This window comes from Heptranchias perlo, chromosome 4, assembly GCF_035084215.1.
Source record: "Heptranchias perlo isolate sHepPer1 chromosome 4, sHepPer1.hap1, whole genome shotgun sequence".
Classification (NCBI taxonomy): Eukaryota; Metazoa; Chordata; class Chondrichthyes; order Hexanchiformes; family Hexanchidae; genus Heptranchias; species Heptranchias perlo.
This window is the reverse complement of record NC_090328.1, coordinates 64,075,810-64,093,374: the sequence shown is the minus strand read 5'-3', so window position 1 is coordinate 64,093,374 and position 17,565 is coordinate 64,075,810. Positions and strand designations below refer to the sequence as shown.

General features: G+C 42.9%; 1 protein-coding gene across 4 annotated transcripts in view; it reads right to left on the bottom strand.

Annotated features, from left to right (window-relative positions):
- The window catches only part of LOC137320977 (sorting nexin-24), a 246,321-nt gene that overhangs the window by 100,658 nt on the left and 128,098 nt on the right, over positions 1–17,565 (bottom strand). Inside the window, exon 5 of one of the 4 annotated variants that reach the window (XM_067983031.1) lies at positions 12,613–14,071. The exons of the other annotated variants lie outside the window; for them this stretch is intronic. Within the exon in view, the coding sequence (XP_067839132.1) occupies positions 13,844–14,071 (228 nt within the window). The 3' untranslated portion in view covers positions 12,613–13,843. Of the gene's footprint in view, positions 1–12,612; positions 14,072–17,565 lie in introns of those variants that run through there. 4 annotated transcript variants of the gene reach the window in all.

Below are 17,565 nucleotides of genomic sequence, written 5' to 3'. Positions count from 1 at the left end.
AAAGTTTAGCAGAAACTTGAAGCCCAGTGCAATTTCAAGCACATTTTGGACAATTTCCCAACTGTGCCCAAAGCAGAAACTCTACACTTTGTGCATTCTTAGTCATTACTACAACCAAAAGTGTCTCCAGCCTACAATTAAAGTAACCACATTGCGAGTGCTCTATAACAACAGCATACTGCACTAACCGTAGTGTATAGGCTGAAGGAAATATGGGTTTTTATTACATAGATACTTAAAGCTCTTCCATTAATAGCTATGCCAATTTCAGGTCAGTTCTAAACATTCAAAGTGAAAAACTACGAGTGCTATTTACCGTTTGGTTGTTTTGGAGGTGCACAGAATGTTGCAGTGAGACATTTCCATTATATTCACAACTGAAAACTGGTTTCAATATCGAACATGAACTATTTTTCTTTTAAGTTACTGGATGTTTAGACTAGTGCATGAGGTGCTGATCATGCGGATTGCTTTGTCCTGGATGGTGTCGAGCTTCTTGAATGTTGTTGCAGCTGCACCCATCCAGGCAAGTGGAGAGTATTCCATCACACTCCTGACTTGTGCCTTGTAGATGGTGCAAAAGCTTTGGGGAGGCAGGAGGTGAGCAACTTGCCGCAGAATACCCAGCCTCTGACCTGTTCTTGTAGCCACGACATTTATCTGGCTGGTCCAGTTGAGTTTCTGGTCAATGGTGACCCCCAGGATGTTGATGTTGGGGAACTCGGTGATGGTAATGCCGTTGAATGTCAAGGGGAGGTGATTAGGCTCTCTCTTGTTGGAGATGGTCAATGCCTGGCATTTGTGTGGTGCAAATGCTACTTGCCACTTAAAAGCACAAGCCTGGATGTTGTCCAGGTCTTGCTGCATGCAGGCATTGACTGCGTCATTATCTGAGGAATTATGAATGGGGCTGAACACTGTGCAATCATCAGCGAACATCCGCACTTCTGACCTTATGATGGAGGGAAGATCATTGATGAAGCAGCTGAAGCTATCTGGGCCGAGGACACTGCCCTGAGGATCTCCTGCAGCAGTCCTGGGGCTGAGATGATTGGTCTCCAACAACTACAACCATCTTTCTTTCTGCTAGGTATGACTCCAGCCACTGGAGAGTTTTCCCTCAATCCCCAATTACTTCAGTTTTACCAGGTTTGCTTGGTGCCACACTCAGTTGAATGCTGCCTTGATGTAAAACGCAGTCATTTTCACTTCACCTCTGGAATTCAGCTTCTGTCCATGTTTGGACCAAAGCTGTAATGAGGTCTGGAGCCGAGTGTTCCTGGCGGACTCAAACTAGGCATCAGTCAGCAGGTTAGTGGTGAGTAACACTGTTGACGATTCCTCCCATCACTTTAGAAACATAGAAAATAGGAGCAGGAGTAGGCCATTCGGCCCTTCAAGCCTGCTCCACCTTTCAATATGATCATGGTTAATCTTCTACTTCAATACCATATTCCCACTCTCTCCCCATACCCCTTGATGCCTCTGTGTCTAGAAATCTATCTAACTCCTCCTTAAAGATATTCAGTGACTTGGCCTCCACAGGCTTCTGTGGTAGAGAATTCCACAGGTTCACCACCCTCTGCGTGAAGGAATTTCTCCTCATCTCAATCCTAGATGTCCTACCCCGTATCCTGAGACTGTGACCCCTCGTTCTGGACACCCCAGCTAGGGGAGACATCCTCCCTGCATCCAGTCTGACTAGCCCCGTCAGAATTTTATATGTTTCAATGAGATCCCCTCTCATTCTTCTAAACTCGAGTGAATACAGGCCGAGTCGACCCAATCTCTCCTCATACGACAGTCCTGCCATCCCAGGAATCAGTCTGGTGAACCTTTGCTGCACTCCCTCTATGGCAAGTATATCCTTTCTTAGGTAAGGAGACCAAAACTGCACACAATACTCCAGGTGTGGTCTCACCATGGCCCTGTATAACTGCAGTAAGACATCCTTGCTCCTGTACTCAAATCCTCTTGCGATGAAGGCCAACATACCATTTGCCTTCCTAACTGCTTGCTGCACCTGCATGTTTGCTTTCAGTGACTGGTGTACAAGAACACCTAGGTCCCTTTGTACATCAACATTTCCCAATCTATCACCATTTAAATAATACTCTGCCTTTTTGTTTTTCCTTCCGAAAGGGATAACTTCACATTTATCCATGTTATACTGCACTTGCCATGTATTTGCCCACTCGCTCAACTTGTCTAAATTGCCGTGGAGCCTCTTTGCATCCTCCTCACAACTCACAATCCCACCTAGTTTTGTGTCGTCAGCAAACTTGGAAATATTACATTTGGTTCCCTCATCCAAATCATTGATATATATTGTGAATAGCTGGGGCCCAAGCACTGATCCCCACAGTACCCCCACTGCCTGCCACCCCAAAAAAGATCCATTTATTCCTACTCTCTGTTTCCTGTCCGTTAACCAATTTTCAATCCATGATGATTTGGATAACCAATAGAGCGGTTATTGGCCAGGACGGATTTATCCTACCTTTTGTGGTGGGACATAGAATCAGAGAATCATACAAAGGTTACAGCACAAAAGGAGGCCATTCGGCCCATTGAGTCTGTGCCGGCTCTATGCAAGAGCAATCCAGCTAATCCTACTCGCCCGCCCTATCCCCGTAGCCCTGATTTTATTTTCCATTCAAGTACTTATCCAGTTCCCTTTTGAAGGCCATGATTGAAAGTGCCTCCACCACCCCCCCTGGCAGTGCATTCCAGATCATAACCACTCGCTGCATAAAAAAGATTTTCCTCATATCACCTTTGGTTCTTTTGCCAATCACCTTCAATCTACGTCCTCTGGTTCTTGACCCTTCTGCCATTGGGAACAGTTTCTCTCTATCTATTCTGTCTAGACCCTTCATAATTTTAAATAACTCTATCAAATCACCTCTCAATCTTCTCTGTTCCAAAGAGAACACCACCAGTTTCTCCAGTCTATCCACGTAAGTAAAGTCCCTCATCCCTGGAATCACTCTAGTAAATCTTTTCTGCACCCTCTCTAAGGCCTTCACATCTTTCGTAAATTGCGGTGCCCAGAACTGGACACACTACTCCAGTTGTGGTTGAACCAGTGGTTTATTAAGCTTCATCATGACTTCCTTGCTTTTGTACTCTATGCCTCTATTTATAAAGCTCAGGATCCCGTTTGCTTTTTTAACTGCTTTCTCAACCTGCCCTGCTGCCTTCAACAATTTGTGCACGTATACCCCCAGATCTCTCTATTCCTGTACCACTTTTAGAGTTGTGCCCTCTAGTTTATATTGCCTCTCCTCGTTCTTCCTAGTGAAATGGATCAATTCCCATTTTTCTGCATTAAATTTCATCTGCCATGTGTCCGTTCACTTCACCAGCCTGTCTATACCATCTTGAAGTCTATCACTATCCTCCTCACTGTTCACTACATTTTCAAGTTTTGTGTCATCTGCAAATCTGGAAATTGTGCCCTGTACACCCAAGTCCAAATCATTAATATATATCAAGAAAAGCAGTGGTCCTAGATACCTGGGGAACACGACTGTACACTTCCCTCCAGTCCGAAAAACAATCGTTCACCACTACTCTCTGCTTCCTGTTGCTTAGCCAATTTTGTATCCATGCTGCTACTGCCCCCTTTATTCCATGGGCTTCAATCTTGATGACAAGCCTATTATGCGGCACTTTATCAAACACCTTTTGAAAGTCTATATACACCACATCAACCGCATTGTCCTCATCTACCCTCATCAAAAAACTCTACCAAGTTAGTTAAACACGATTTGCCTTTAACAAATCCATGCCAGCTTTCCCTTATCAATCCACACTTGTCCAAGTGACTGCTAATTCTGTCCCGGATTATCGTTTCTAAAAGTTTCCCCACCACCGAGGTTAAACTGACTGGCCTGGAGTCGCTGGGTTTATCCTTACACCCTTTTTGAACAAGGGTGTAACATTTGCAATTCTCCAGTCCTCTGGCACCACCCCCGTATCTGAGGATTAAAAGATTATGGCCAGTACCTCCACCCTTACTTCCCTCAGCAATCTAGGATTCATCCCATCCGGACCGGGTGACTTATCTACTTTAAGTACAACTTGTCTTTCTAGTACCTCCTCTTTATCAATTTTTAGCCCATCCAGTATCTCAACTATATCTTCCATTATTGAGACTCTGGCAGCATCTTCTTCCTTGGTACTTCACCTTTACATTTAATACCTCGGCCATCCCCTCTGCCTCCATGAATAGATCTCCTTTTTGGTCCCTAATTGGCTCTACCTCTCCTCTTACTACCCGTTTACTGTTTACGTGCCTATTGAAGACTTATGGATTCCCTTTTATGTTGGCCACCAGTCTATTCTTATACTCTCTCTTTGCCCCTCTTATTTCCTTTTTCACTTGTCCTCTGAACTTTCTATATTCAGCCTGGTTCTCACATGTGTTATCAACCTGACATCTGTCATACACCCCTTTTTTCTGCTTCATCTTACTCTCTATCTCTTTTGTCATCCAGGGAGCTCTGGCTTTAGTTGCCCTACCTTTCTCCCACATTGTCAGGTAGATGCCAATGTTGTAGCTGTATAGGATCACCTTGACTGGCGCACGGCTCGTTCTGAAGCACAGATCTTCAGCACTACAGCCGAGATGTTAGCCGGGCCTGTAACCTTTGCTGCCTCTAGTGCGCACAGCCATTTCTTGATATCATGTGCAGTGAAATGAATTGGCTTAAGACTGGCATCTGCGATGGTGGGGATTTCCGGAGGAGGCTAAGAAGGATCATCCACTCGGCCCTTTTGGCTGAAGATGGTTGCAAACGCTTCAGCCACATATTTTGCACTCACGTGCTGGGCTCCACCATCGTTGAGGATGGGTTGTTCATGGAGCCTTCTCCTCCAGTTAGTTACTTAACTGTACACCATCATTCACACATATGCCTCAACACCAATATAGAAAAAACATCCCAAAGTGCTTCAAAGAGGAAGAAATGAATAGACTTTAAGCTTTTGTGGGGACTTGAAAGGTAACTGAAAGCTTTATCAAAAGAGATCTGTTTTAAGGAGACTTTTAAAGAAAAGTAGAGAGGGAGATTTTTAGGGAGAGTTGGGCAAGATGGCTGAAGGCTCTGCCACCAATGGTGGAGCAGAGGGCTCCCCATTCTTTCTGTGCTGCTCACTGACATAAAATGGGCACTTCTCAGCTTCCATGCTATTCACTACCAGGCTTCCATTCCATAGGGTTACAAATTTCTTTGCAAGCCTGACTTTGCTACCTTGACTGGTCATACTTCTGTTTCTGCAGTATTTTTTGCATTACTTTTTTCTGCCGTTTACTGTTGAATTTTGACAATCCAGGACTCCTTTTGCAAAGACCTCTAGCTGCATCATTGTTACTGCCAGCAGCTGCCAACCTCACTTGTATCTATGACACTCGGTCCAGGTATTCTACTGGGCCTGTCATTGGGTGACCTTCATTTAGAGGACAGAGCAGACTTCAGGCAGAGGGAAGGCAGACAGGTGAACATGCGTCTCAGCATCTGGAGCCTAATTGGGCCAAGTTTTCACACCATGAAACAATTACTTTGGCATGGCTAAGGAGGCCTGCCTTTGTTGTATCCACTGCATAAAGGAGGCTGCGACAGAGTTGTGCTATTTACTGGCCTGAAGGTAGTATCTAGCACAGGGACAGCTCTTCTCATTGCTGTGAACGTTACCGCAACATTGATCTTTTATGGCATTGGATCCTTCGAAGCCATCACTGGTGACAATTGCTACATTAGTCAGACTTTGGTCCACCAATGCATCAAGCAGGTCACAGAAACCTTGTTTGCCAAAAGAAACAGCTTTGATTCCTCACTGAAGGGAGGCAACAAGGCAAAAGGGTGCAGCATTTTTGGCATGGCCTCATTGATGGCAAAAGATATAGCCATCAAAACCCTTAACATCCCATGGCATAAATGCATAGGAAAGGCTTTCACTCCATTGCTGAAGGGGGACGAGAAAGTGGTTGAATATGAGGGGGCTTCTGGCCACACACCTGTGTGAGGAAAGAAAGAGTAGATCATAGAATCATAGAAAATTTACGGCACAGAAGGAGGCCATTTGGTCCATCGTGTCCGTGCCGGCCGAAAATGAGCCATCCAGCCTAATCCCACTTTCCAGCACTTGGTCCATAGCCTTGTAGATTATTGTAAGGAGTCGCACAACACCAGGTTATAGTCCAACAGCTTGTTGACGAAGGAGCAAAGCTCTGAAAGCTTGTGATTTCAAATAAAGCTGTTGGACTATAACCTGGTGTTGTGCGACTCCTTACATTTGTCCACCCCAGTCCATCACCGGCATCTCCACATCATGGCTTGTAGATTATGGCACTTCAAGTGCATATCCAAGTATTTTTTAAATGTGATGGGGGTTTTTGCCTCTACCACCATTTCAGGCAGTGAGTTCCAGACCCCCACTACCCTCTGGGTGAAAATTCTTTTCCTCAGCTCCCCTCTAATCCTTCCCTGGATGGAGGGTTAAAGGTGAGATGAATGACAGCAGAGCAAGGGGGAAGGGGGGAATACAGCATTTGTGTGAGTAGCTCAAAGGGGAAGAGGTAGGGGTAGTGATGGGAGTGAGAGGGTGGTAGGAGGGAGAATGGACAGTTATAATGTGAAGGACAGGGGACAAATGAAAGTGGAGGGGGAGGGGGGAGTACGAGTGATGTGGAAGGGATGAGAAGGGAGCTGCTGAGGGCCACATTTTGCCCCATTACCCCCACCCCAAATGCTCCTTTCCCCACCATACCATACACCCACAAGCTTCCACCAGGAAGGAACGAAAAAAAGGATAGTGAGACAAGCAGAAGATAGAGAGAAGCATAAAGAGCTAAGAGAAGAGAAACAAGAGAGAGAAACGAGAGAGAGCGAAATAGCAACACGAAAAGAGCAGAGACAGGCAAGAGAGAGGCTGTATTTTCCTACTTACCATGTGTAACGTCAAGGTAGATCAAAGCCAGTGGGCCGATACTTAAAAGGGCAATGTACCTCATTGCGATAGTTGAGGCACCTAATTTTTTGTGTTTTAGAAATGCCAAACAAATTTAACCTTACCTGTTCAGGTTTCCCATCGCTTCTGATTCACGTCAGGTGAAAGCAGGCGGGAAGGGCCGGATCCATGAGGTAAGTGCCTTTATTTGCACTGCTTGTGGGCCAGGAGGAGCAGGAGTGCTTCATCCAGGCCCAACAAGCTCACTTGGCGTGATCGGCCCACTACCCGATGGTGGAGCCCCCCCGATCTTCTCAAAGGCCCACCTTTGTCGTCCACGTCCCTCCACCTACAATTTCAACAGATGCCTGATATGGAAAATGTTCCAATTGCAAGCACTAACATGCCTCATCTTGATGAGCACAGCAGAAATCACAAAAATGTCAGAATACAAGTTGCCAGAATTTAGACTTTCATATAGTTGATAAAATTCGGACCTTGATTTCGGTGATTCATTTCCCAGCACCAACATCCCTCATAAATAATAAGCAAAAGTGGCCATGTATTGCAGCTGCTTGCGGTTTTAAGTGGAAATATTTCCTATCTAAATAAAGGCACTTTTTGAGGATTGCTGCTGTTTCAATAAAGTTTGAAGAGTAAACTAATATTATCATGAATCTGCGATATGAAATATATAACCTGGATTGACTTGAAAAGTGGGATTCCAAACCTAGTAATATTGTAAAATTAATATAGATTTCTTCCAGAGCCCACGATCTCTCTTTCCCTCCCTCTCCGATTGGTGACTCCTTTCCCTCCCGACAAGCAGCCAGCCTGTCAATCTGGCTGCCTGGCACGTGGGAAACTTATCTCCAACTGAGTTGAGATCGCAGATTGCGACGCACTCATTTGGCTTCCAGATTCCCCACGCGAATATCCATGGACGCACTGGGTTCCCGGCTCCGAACTAAAATCATGCCTTGTCCCAACAATGTGCTTCAGCTCCAACCTCTTCAGAGCAACCCCTACTGCATTAGGGTGATATTTTTCATTTTCCATACAAGCCTTCCTGTGGCTTCTCTAAGATTGCCAATTTAATGCTGAATTAGGGTGAATTTTCTGCTGTTACCCCAAGCCCACTGGGAACTGAAGCCCAAACTGATTCACATAGAACCCTTACACTCAGGCAGAAGATTTACAAAGAAATGTTCCTCTTGATCATCAGATGAGGATTAGGAATCATGATTAATTTTATATAAAGTAGAACTATTTTGATGACCAATATAGCAGAATTTGATTACTGGTTATAGTATATAAGATTTTATAACAGTAACCGGTGAGGATTAATGCAAATTTTTCTGGTTATCTTGCTAATTATCTGATTGTCCAATTCATATTAATTACTAGTTATATTATCAATTTTAAATGTTCCTGTTTGCATAACTAAAGCAAGCTTCTCCCCGCCCCCGCCAATGTGTGGATAGCTAAATTAACTAGTGCTCAGATCCAGTCAGCACAAACAGGAACTGCAAATTTAATTTCATTAAATAATTTGTAACCAGTAAACTCTGGAGATTAATGTAGTTTCTCCTGTTTGGTTCGCTTGCTAATTCTCTGATCGTCCAGTTCATATTAATTCCCAGACCTTGTTAATTATTTTGTAGCTGTTTAGTCATTTAAAAATATATATATATTTCCAGTGTAGGGTCCATTAACAGTATGACCCTACCCCTGCCAGAAACCCTCAGCAGATTAAGGTCTCTGACTGGAGCCCATTCATTTTCAGTCCAAGTCTAATTACTGCAGTCTGCTTGCTAACAGGTACCTCTGCTATCTTACATTTGAGTTCTGTAGTTGCTTCAGAGGACAAATACAGAAAGATTAATTGTTCGCTTTGTTTCATCCCTGGAGAACCGTGGGCGCTTAATCAAGAAAAATAATTCCTTCTAGTGTTGATGTGGTGATTTGAGAAGACTATAATTGTATAAAATAGATGTAGGAAGGTGCACTTTGTAAGAGCAATTCCTTTTTAGCTGTGTAGTACCAAGAATATAAGTGAAACAAATGTAAAAAAATCTGGAAAATTGATGAGCCTTGTTAACATTTCTCAGAGTAGGTAATTTGGCTGTTGTGTGTTTTTTATATTCTGACCGATAATGTTAGGTAGTACTGTCATTTGTAATGTCTGGTAGTTCAGAAATCCAATCAAGGAGACAATAGTAAAAACCGCATTTCCAAATTGTTCTTAATTGCGAGAGCACAGGCAGTGGTAAGTGCTGCGATGCCTCCAATTAAAAAGAACCTCCTTTCTACCGAGGGCCATTAGTCCACATTTCACCTATCTGATAAGTAAGTCATCGAATAGTGAAACAGATTAATTGCATTCAATTAATTGTAGAATAACTGAAGGTCAAATAAAGCTAACAATAACGAATGCAAATGGAATAGTAACTGCACAATGAACTCTACACTTGATCCAGTCAAGTACATATGGAATAATGAGTGGTCATGGTAGAGTCACAAAGGTTTAATAGCACATGTGTGTTGATTCTAGTAATAATTTGGCATGCTGCTGCTAGAAATACATTGAAACATTACGTAGAATTACACAGAATGCACAGCACAAGAACAGGCCATTTGACCCACTGATCCATGCTGGTTCTGGTGCCATAACCACTCAGCCCCATATATTTCTGAAAAGAATTGATATAGAATCAATGACAGTTCAAATAAATATCATTCAAAAAATATTAAACCAAATTAAGGAATTTTTGAAGAAAATTTTATGCCTTTTTGCCACCCTTCAGGCAGCAGGACAGACTGGTTTAGGCTTCTGACTTCTCTGTCAGCTGTCAGTCTCACTTCTTATCAGCTGATCAAACAACACAAAATACAGAAAAATAATTTTATGCTTTTAGCTATTGATAAAACTTATTTTAAGGTAAATAAGAATTGAATTCAGACCCTGGTTAATTATGCATTTTTGTTCAGTTCAGTACGTTAATGACTAAAGTAATTGCAACATAAAGTCAATTAAAGAAAAAACAGAAAGGCAGAGTATTATTTAAATGGTGATAGATTGGGAAATGTTGATGTACAAAGGGACCTGGGTGTCCTTGTACACCAGTCACTGAAAGCAAATATGCAAGTGCAGCAAGCAATTAGGAAGGCAAATGGTATGTTGGCCTCCATTGTAAGAGGATTTGAGTAGGATGTCTTACTGCAGTTATACAGGGCCATGGTGAGACCACAACTGGAGTATTGTGTGCTGTTTTGGTCTCCTTACCTAAGAAAGGATATACTTGCCATAGAGGGAGTGCAGCGAAGGTTCACCAGACTGATTCCTGGGATGGCAGGACTGTCATATGAGGAGAGATTGGGTCGACTCGGCCTGTATTCACTCAAGTTTAGAAGAATGAGAGGGGATCTCATTGAAACATATAAAATTCTGACGGGGCTAGACAGACTGGATGCAGGGAGGATGTTTCCCCTGGCTAGGGGCTCCAGAACGAGGGGTCACAGTCTCAGGATACAGGGTAGGACATTTAGGACTGAGATGAGGAGAAATTTCTTCACTCAGAGGTTGGTGAGCCTGTGGAATTCTCTACCACAAAAGGCTGTGGAGGCCAAGTCACTGAATATATTTAAGAAGGAGCTAGATAGATTTCTAGACACAAAAGGCATCAAGGGATACGGGGAGAGAGCGGGAATATGGTATTGAGATGGAGGATCAGCCATGATCATATTGAATAGCGGAGCAGGCTCGAAGGGCCTATACTTCTATTTGTACACATTCCTTAAATGTACAGTAATTTGAGAGAAAGATGTCTACGGGAGTTACTGTAATGTACTCTTATTTTGGAAACTCTTGGCAAAAAATGGCTTTGGAAAATGTTAGGGCAAACTACTTGATTGCAGGGAAAATGGTCACAAGATTGTGGTGCATACCTGTGCTCCCACTCTGGGAGAGTAGTGAACTGACCTCACTAGATTCAATGAGATCAGCTCATTATGATAATTGCTATTTTATCCTGTGTACAAGATGTGCTACGGCAACAGATGAGTGGGGAATCTAGAGCGTAGCAGCTTTCAAAGTGTTACTGCTGATTTCTTCTCGTGCAGACTGTTGCGATTGACAGTGGTTAAAAAGATTGTAGTTGCCAAGTGCCAGAGCCAGATCCTCCCCATTTCTGTCCTTGCGAACTACCGCCCCATCTCCAACCTCCCTTTGCTCTCCAAAGTCCTTGAACATATTGTCGCCTCCCAAATCCAAGCCCATCTTTCCTGCAACTCCACGTTTGAACCCTTACAATCAAGTTTACGCCCTTACACAGCACTGAAATGGCCCTTATCAAAGACACAAATGCCATTCTACGTGACTGTGGTAAACTATCCCTCCTCTTCCTTCTCGAGCTGTCTGAAGCCTTTGACACAGTCGACCACATTATCCTCCTCCAATGTCTCTCATCCGTCGTCCAGCCAGGTGGGACTGCCCTCGTCTGGTTCCATTCTTATCTACCCAGTCGTACTCAGAGAACCACCTGCAATGGCTTCTCTTCCAGCTCCCGCACCGTTACCTCTGGAGTCCCCCAAGGATCTATCCTTGGCCCCTTCCTATTTTTCATCCACATGCTGCCCCACGGCGACATCATCCGAAAACATGTCAGGTTCCACATGTACACTGACGACACCCACCTTTACCTCACCACCATCACGCTTGACCCCTCCAATGCTTCTGATTTGTCTCGCTGCTTGTCCGACATCCAGCATTGGATGAGCAGAAATTTCCTCCAACTAAATATAGGAAAGACTGAAGCCATTGTCTTTGGTCCCCGCCACAAATTCCGTTCCCCAGCCACCGACTCCATCCCTCCCCTTGGCCACTGTCTGAGGCTGAACCAGACCGTTCGCAACCTTGGCATCTCATTTGACTGAGATGAGCTTCCGACCCCATATCCTCTCCATCACTAAGACTGCCTACATCCACCTCCATAATGTCGTCCGTCTCCACCTCTGCCTCAGTTTCTCTGCTGCGGAAACCCACATCCATGCCTTTGTTACCTCTAGACTCGACTATTCCAATGCTCTCCTGTAAGGCCTCCCACCTTGCACCCTCCGTAAACTTAAGCTCATCCAAAGCTTTGCTGCCCATATTCTAATTCGCACCCAAGTTCCATTCACCCATCACCCCTGTGCTTGTTGACCGACATTGTCTCCCGGCACAGCAGCACCTCCATTTTAAAATTCTCATCCTTGTCTTCAAATCCATCCATGGCCTTGCCACTCCCTTTTTAAGCCAGCCTATTTCAGGAGGCTGAACCTCCTCCAGCCCTACAGCCCTCAGATATCTCTGCACTCCTCCAATTCTGGCCTCTTGCACATCATTGATTTTTATCGCTCTACCATTAGCAGCCGTACCTTCAGCTGCCTAGGTCCTAAGCTCTGGATTTCCCTCCCTAAACCTCTCCATCTCTCTACTGCTCTCTCCTCCTTAAAGGCACTCCTTAAAACCTACCTCTTTGACCAAGCTTTTAGTCACCTGTCCTATTATCTCCTTATGTGGATCAGTGTCAAATTTTGTTTGATAACGTTTCTGTGAAGCCCCTTGGGACGTTTTACGACATTGGTAGACGCTATATTTAATGCAAGTTGGTGTTGTTTATTGAACACAAAATAAAAGCTACAACAGGTGTACAATCAGAAGTGTCATTTTTTCCCCCACACAGCTTATGCATTTTTTTTAAAATATATAATTTTTACCTAAAAGCTTTTGAAATTTGTCTTCTTGTTTTTCAAAATTATGTGAATAAAATCTACTGCGTAGAAAGCGCTAGAACTTAAGGTAAAATATTCTGTATGTGACTGAACAGTATTGATGCATCATAAGAAATTGTGTGCATACTGCACATGTTCAGACAGTGCAACCAAATTCAGTTCACAGCCACAGTTCTTCGGAAAAATATCGTCCCAGCCCAGACTTCTGGGGGGTGATTTTAAACCCCAAGAACGGGTGGGATGGTGGCGGGTGGAAGTTGAAAATAGTTTGTTTTTTTGGATCACAACCACAAAATTTTTGGACTTTGCATTCCCAATGCAAAGCTTGTACTTTTCCGCGCCATCGGAAATAAAGCCGGGTTGCGGTCGCGACCCAAAAAACTATTTTCAACTCCCACCCACCCCCAACCCACCCGTTCTTGGGGTTTAAAATCATCCCCTTGGTAAAGTCTGAGGTGGATAAATTTAACCAGTTTATTGTGAAATTTATAATTTCTTTCAATAAACTTCAGCAAGTATATTAAGTTGCGTGTGGGAAGAGAGAAAGTGCTTATGTTAATGTTAGTTCAATTTTATTTTGGACATTAGAAATTTCAATTACTGAGAAAAAATGGTGGCAGGTGAAAAAGAAATTGCAGAAAGCCTTTTGAGCACTTTGTGGGAGCACAGTGGCTAGATTGTGTAATCACAAATTATATACTTTCACTATAAAAAAAATAGCAGCCATTGTGTGTTGCACAATGTGACACCTTTAACATTGAAAATACCTACCACTGAACTATTTACATAAGTAACAGGTACGAGAATTCACTTATGAGTTTTCAATAAAACGTGTGCACCATACTCCAAATTTAATAACTAGTTGATCCCTCATGGCGGTGCACACTGTAAATCAGAGAGCATGGTCACTCTCTTACCGGTCCCTAATGTCTTTGTGTTGCTGTTTCTATCTCTCCTTTTCCACTTCTCTTCCCTTTATCCATGATAAACTATAAAATAGCTGCTATTGTGTAAAAAAAGTGACATCTTTAACATTGAAAAGGTCCACTACAGCACCACATCCATAAGTAATTGATACTGCAAGTACATAATGAAAGACCTTATTCAATGAAACCTACACCTCGTGTACCAAATTTAATACATAATAGGTAGATCGGAGTTGAACATTTTTATTCCATTCTTGCTGCAAGTGTAACCAACCTTTTGATTGACAGGTCTGTTGATTCAGTCTTGGATAGAATCTTTTCTTCATCAGTTTCTCTCTGCAGTTGGTTCTCTTGTTTCGGAGATACAAGATTTCCTTTTTCTGTGGTAATAATCCACATTTATATCCAGTTTTTTTCTAAAAAAAGTTGGAAATGGTTCGACTTTACCTACTTGCTTCTCAATTTTGTTCTTCCTAAGATCACAGTATTTTTCCTTTAATGTTCCAGGGCAACAGAAATCAATACTGCAACATTTCCCCTGTGTTATACACAGTCCAGTACTTCAGGGCTATTACCTATTCATTTTCTGCTGTGTGGTTTGTTTGTTTAATTAGTTTTTGTGGGACAGGTGTGCATAGTTTAATCTTGCTTATCTCCACAGTTTCCTTTTTTCAATTTATTGGTTTTGTTTTCTCAACTAGAATCACCGCTATAAGCTGTTTCATGTTTAGGTGTCAGCCTTGGCTCTGTGGTAGTACTCTCATCCCGAAGTCAGAAGGTTGTGGACTCAAGCCCCATTCCAGAGACTTGAACACATAATCTAGGCTGACACATCAGTGCAATAGGGAGCAGTCCTGCACTGTCGGAGTTTCCATCTTTCAGATGAGATGTCAACCTGAGGTCTCGTCTGCTCTCGCAGGTAGACATAAAAGATCCCATGGTACTATTCGAAGAAGAGCAAGGAAATTCTCCCAGTGTCCTAGCCAACACTTATCTCTCAACCAACATTACTAAAATAGGTTATCTGATCATTTATCTCATTGCTTTTTGTGGGACCTTGCTGCGCACAAATTGGGTGCCACGATATCCTAGATTACAACACTGACTACACTTCAAAAGTACTTTTTCAAAAATGCTTAACTGGAGGAGCCATGATGTGGAGATGCCGGTGATGGACTGGGGTTGACAATTGTAAACAATTTTACAACACCAAGTTATAGTCCAACAAATAATTTTTAAATATTTTTTTCCTCTTTTTTTGGGGGGGTTTGTATATTCGGTGGCCTTTTAGGTGACACCTTTCTGTCTGCTCACTGTGATTGCCTTGGCAACGGGCAGTAATCACCAGGCATTGTTCTGTGATTTTCAAATGCGAAGGATTCGAAAATTTCATTTCCACACCGTTCACCTGAGGAAGGAGGAAGCCTCCGAAAGCTTGTGGAATTTAAAATAAATTTGTTGGACTATAACTTGGTGTTGTAAAATTGTTTATAACTGGAGGAGGACAGATTTCAGAGAGTTAAAAAGGGATTGTGCCCAGTGGGATTGGAATCAAAAATTGTTAGGTAAAACAGTAATTGAACAATGGGAGGCCTTCAAGGAGGAGTTGGTTTGGGTACAGAGTAGACACATCCCTACGAGGGGGAAAGGAAGGGCATCCATAGCTAGAGCTCCCTGGATGACTAAAGATATAGAGATTAAAATGAAAAAGAGAGGGGAGGCTTATGTCAAATGTAAGGTTCATAATAAACAGTAGAGAATCAGGCTGAATACAGAAAGTACAGAGGAGATCTAAAAAAGGGAATAACAGGGGCAAAGGGAGTATGAGAGAATAGATTAGCAGCTAACATAAAAAGGAACCCAAAAGTCTTTCATAAACATATAAATAGTAAAAGGGACAAAAAAAGCTCTTGTGGAGGCAAAGGGCATAGCTGAGGCACTAAATGAATACTTTCCATCAGTCTTCACTACAGAAGAGGATGCTGCCAATGTAGCAGTAAAGGAAGAGGTAGTAACAATATTGGATTGGATAAAAATAGATACAGATTGGCAGTACTCAAAGTAGAAAAGTCACCCGGTCCAGATGGGATGCATCGTAGATTACTGAGGGAACGGTTGTTTTTCAGGCTGGAGGGAAGTATACAGTAGTGTTCTCCAGGTGTCAGTATTAGGACCACTGCTCTTTTTGATATATATTAATGACCTAGGCTTGAGTTTCGCGTCATCCGCAAACGTTGATTTATATTCAAAGTTTTTTGTATAATTTCAAAGTTTGCAGATGACACGAAACTCGGAAATGTAGTAAACAATGTGGAGGATAGTGACAGACTTCAGGAGGCAGACAGACTGGTGAAATGGACAGACACATGACAAATGAAATTTAATGCAGAGAAGTGTGAAGTGATGCATTTTGGTAGGAATAATGAGGAGAGGCAATATAAAATAAATGGTACAATTTTAAAGGGGGTGGAGGAACAGAGAGAGCTGGTGGGTGTACATACACAAATCTTTGAAGGCGGCAGGACAGGTTGAAAAAGCTGTTAAAAAAACATATGGAATCCTGGGCCTTAGTAGAGGCATAGAGTACAAAAGCAAGGAAGTTATGCTAAACCTTTATAAAACACTGGTTAGGCCTCAGCTGGAGTATTGTGATCAATTCTGGGCACCACGCTTTAGGAAGGATGTCAAAACCTTAGAGAGGGTGCAGAAGAGATTTACAAAAATCGTGCCAGGGATGAGGGACTTCAGCTATGTTGAGAGATTGGAGAAGCTGGGGTTGTTCTCTTTAGAACAGAGAAGGTTAAGGGGAGATTTGTTACAGGTATTCAAAATCATGAACGGTTTTGATACGGTAAATAAAGAGAAATTGTTTCCAGTGGCAGAGGAGACGGTAACCAGAGGACACAGATTTAAGGTGATCGGCAAAAGAGCCAGAGGCAACATGAGGAAACATTTTTTACGCAGCGAGTTGTAATGATCTGGAATGCACTGCCTGAAAGGGTGGTGGAAGCAGATTTAATAGTAACTCTCAAAAGGGAATTGGATAAACACTTGAGGGAAAAAAAATTTGGAGCTATGGGGAAAGAGCAGGGGATTGGGACAAATTGGATAGCTCTGTCAAAGAGTTAGCAGAGGCACGATGCGTCGAATGGCCTCTTCCTGTGCTGTACCTACTATGATATTTAATTGCCGATTTCATTTCCACATTCACCTGAGGAAGGAGGAAGCCTCCGAAAGCTTGTGAATTTCAAATAAAATTGCTGGACTATAACTTGGTGTTGTAAAATTGTTTACCATGATATTTAATTGGCTGTGAAGTGCTTTGAGATGTCTGGAGGTCATGAAAGGAACTATATAAATAAAATTTCCTTTTTTCTTATTGGGAACTTTTCCTGAGCTATGGCTGATGATGATATACTGGCTGGTGCATTGATGCAGTTACTATTTTAGCAATGTAGTTTCCATACAATGCACATAATGGAATTTTAAAAAATCAGTGTATTTCAGGAGTAGCTGATTTTATTTTTTATTCGTTCATGGGATGTGGGCATCGCTGGCAAGGCCAGCATTTATTGCCCATCCCTAATTGCTCGAGAAGGTGGTGGCGAGCCGCTGCAGTCTGAGTGGTGAAGGTTCTCCTACAGTGCTGTTAAGTAGGGAGTTCCAGGATTTTGACCCACCGACGATGAAGGAACAGCGATATATTTCCAAGTCGGGATGGTGTGTGAGTTGGAGGGGAACGTGTAGGTGGTGGTGTTCCCATGTGCATGCTGCCCTTGTCTTTCTAGGTGGTACAGGTCGCAGGTTTGGGATTGCTGTCGAAGAAGCCTTGGTGAGTTGCTGCAGCGCATCCTGTAGATGGTACACACTGCAGCCGTGGTGCACCGGTGGTGAAAGGAGTGAAAGTTTA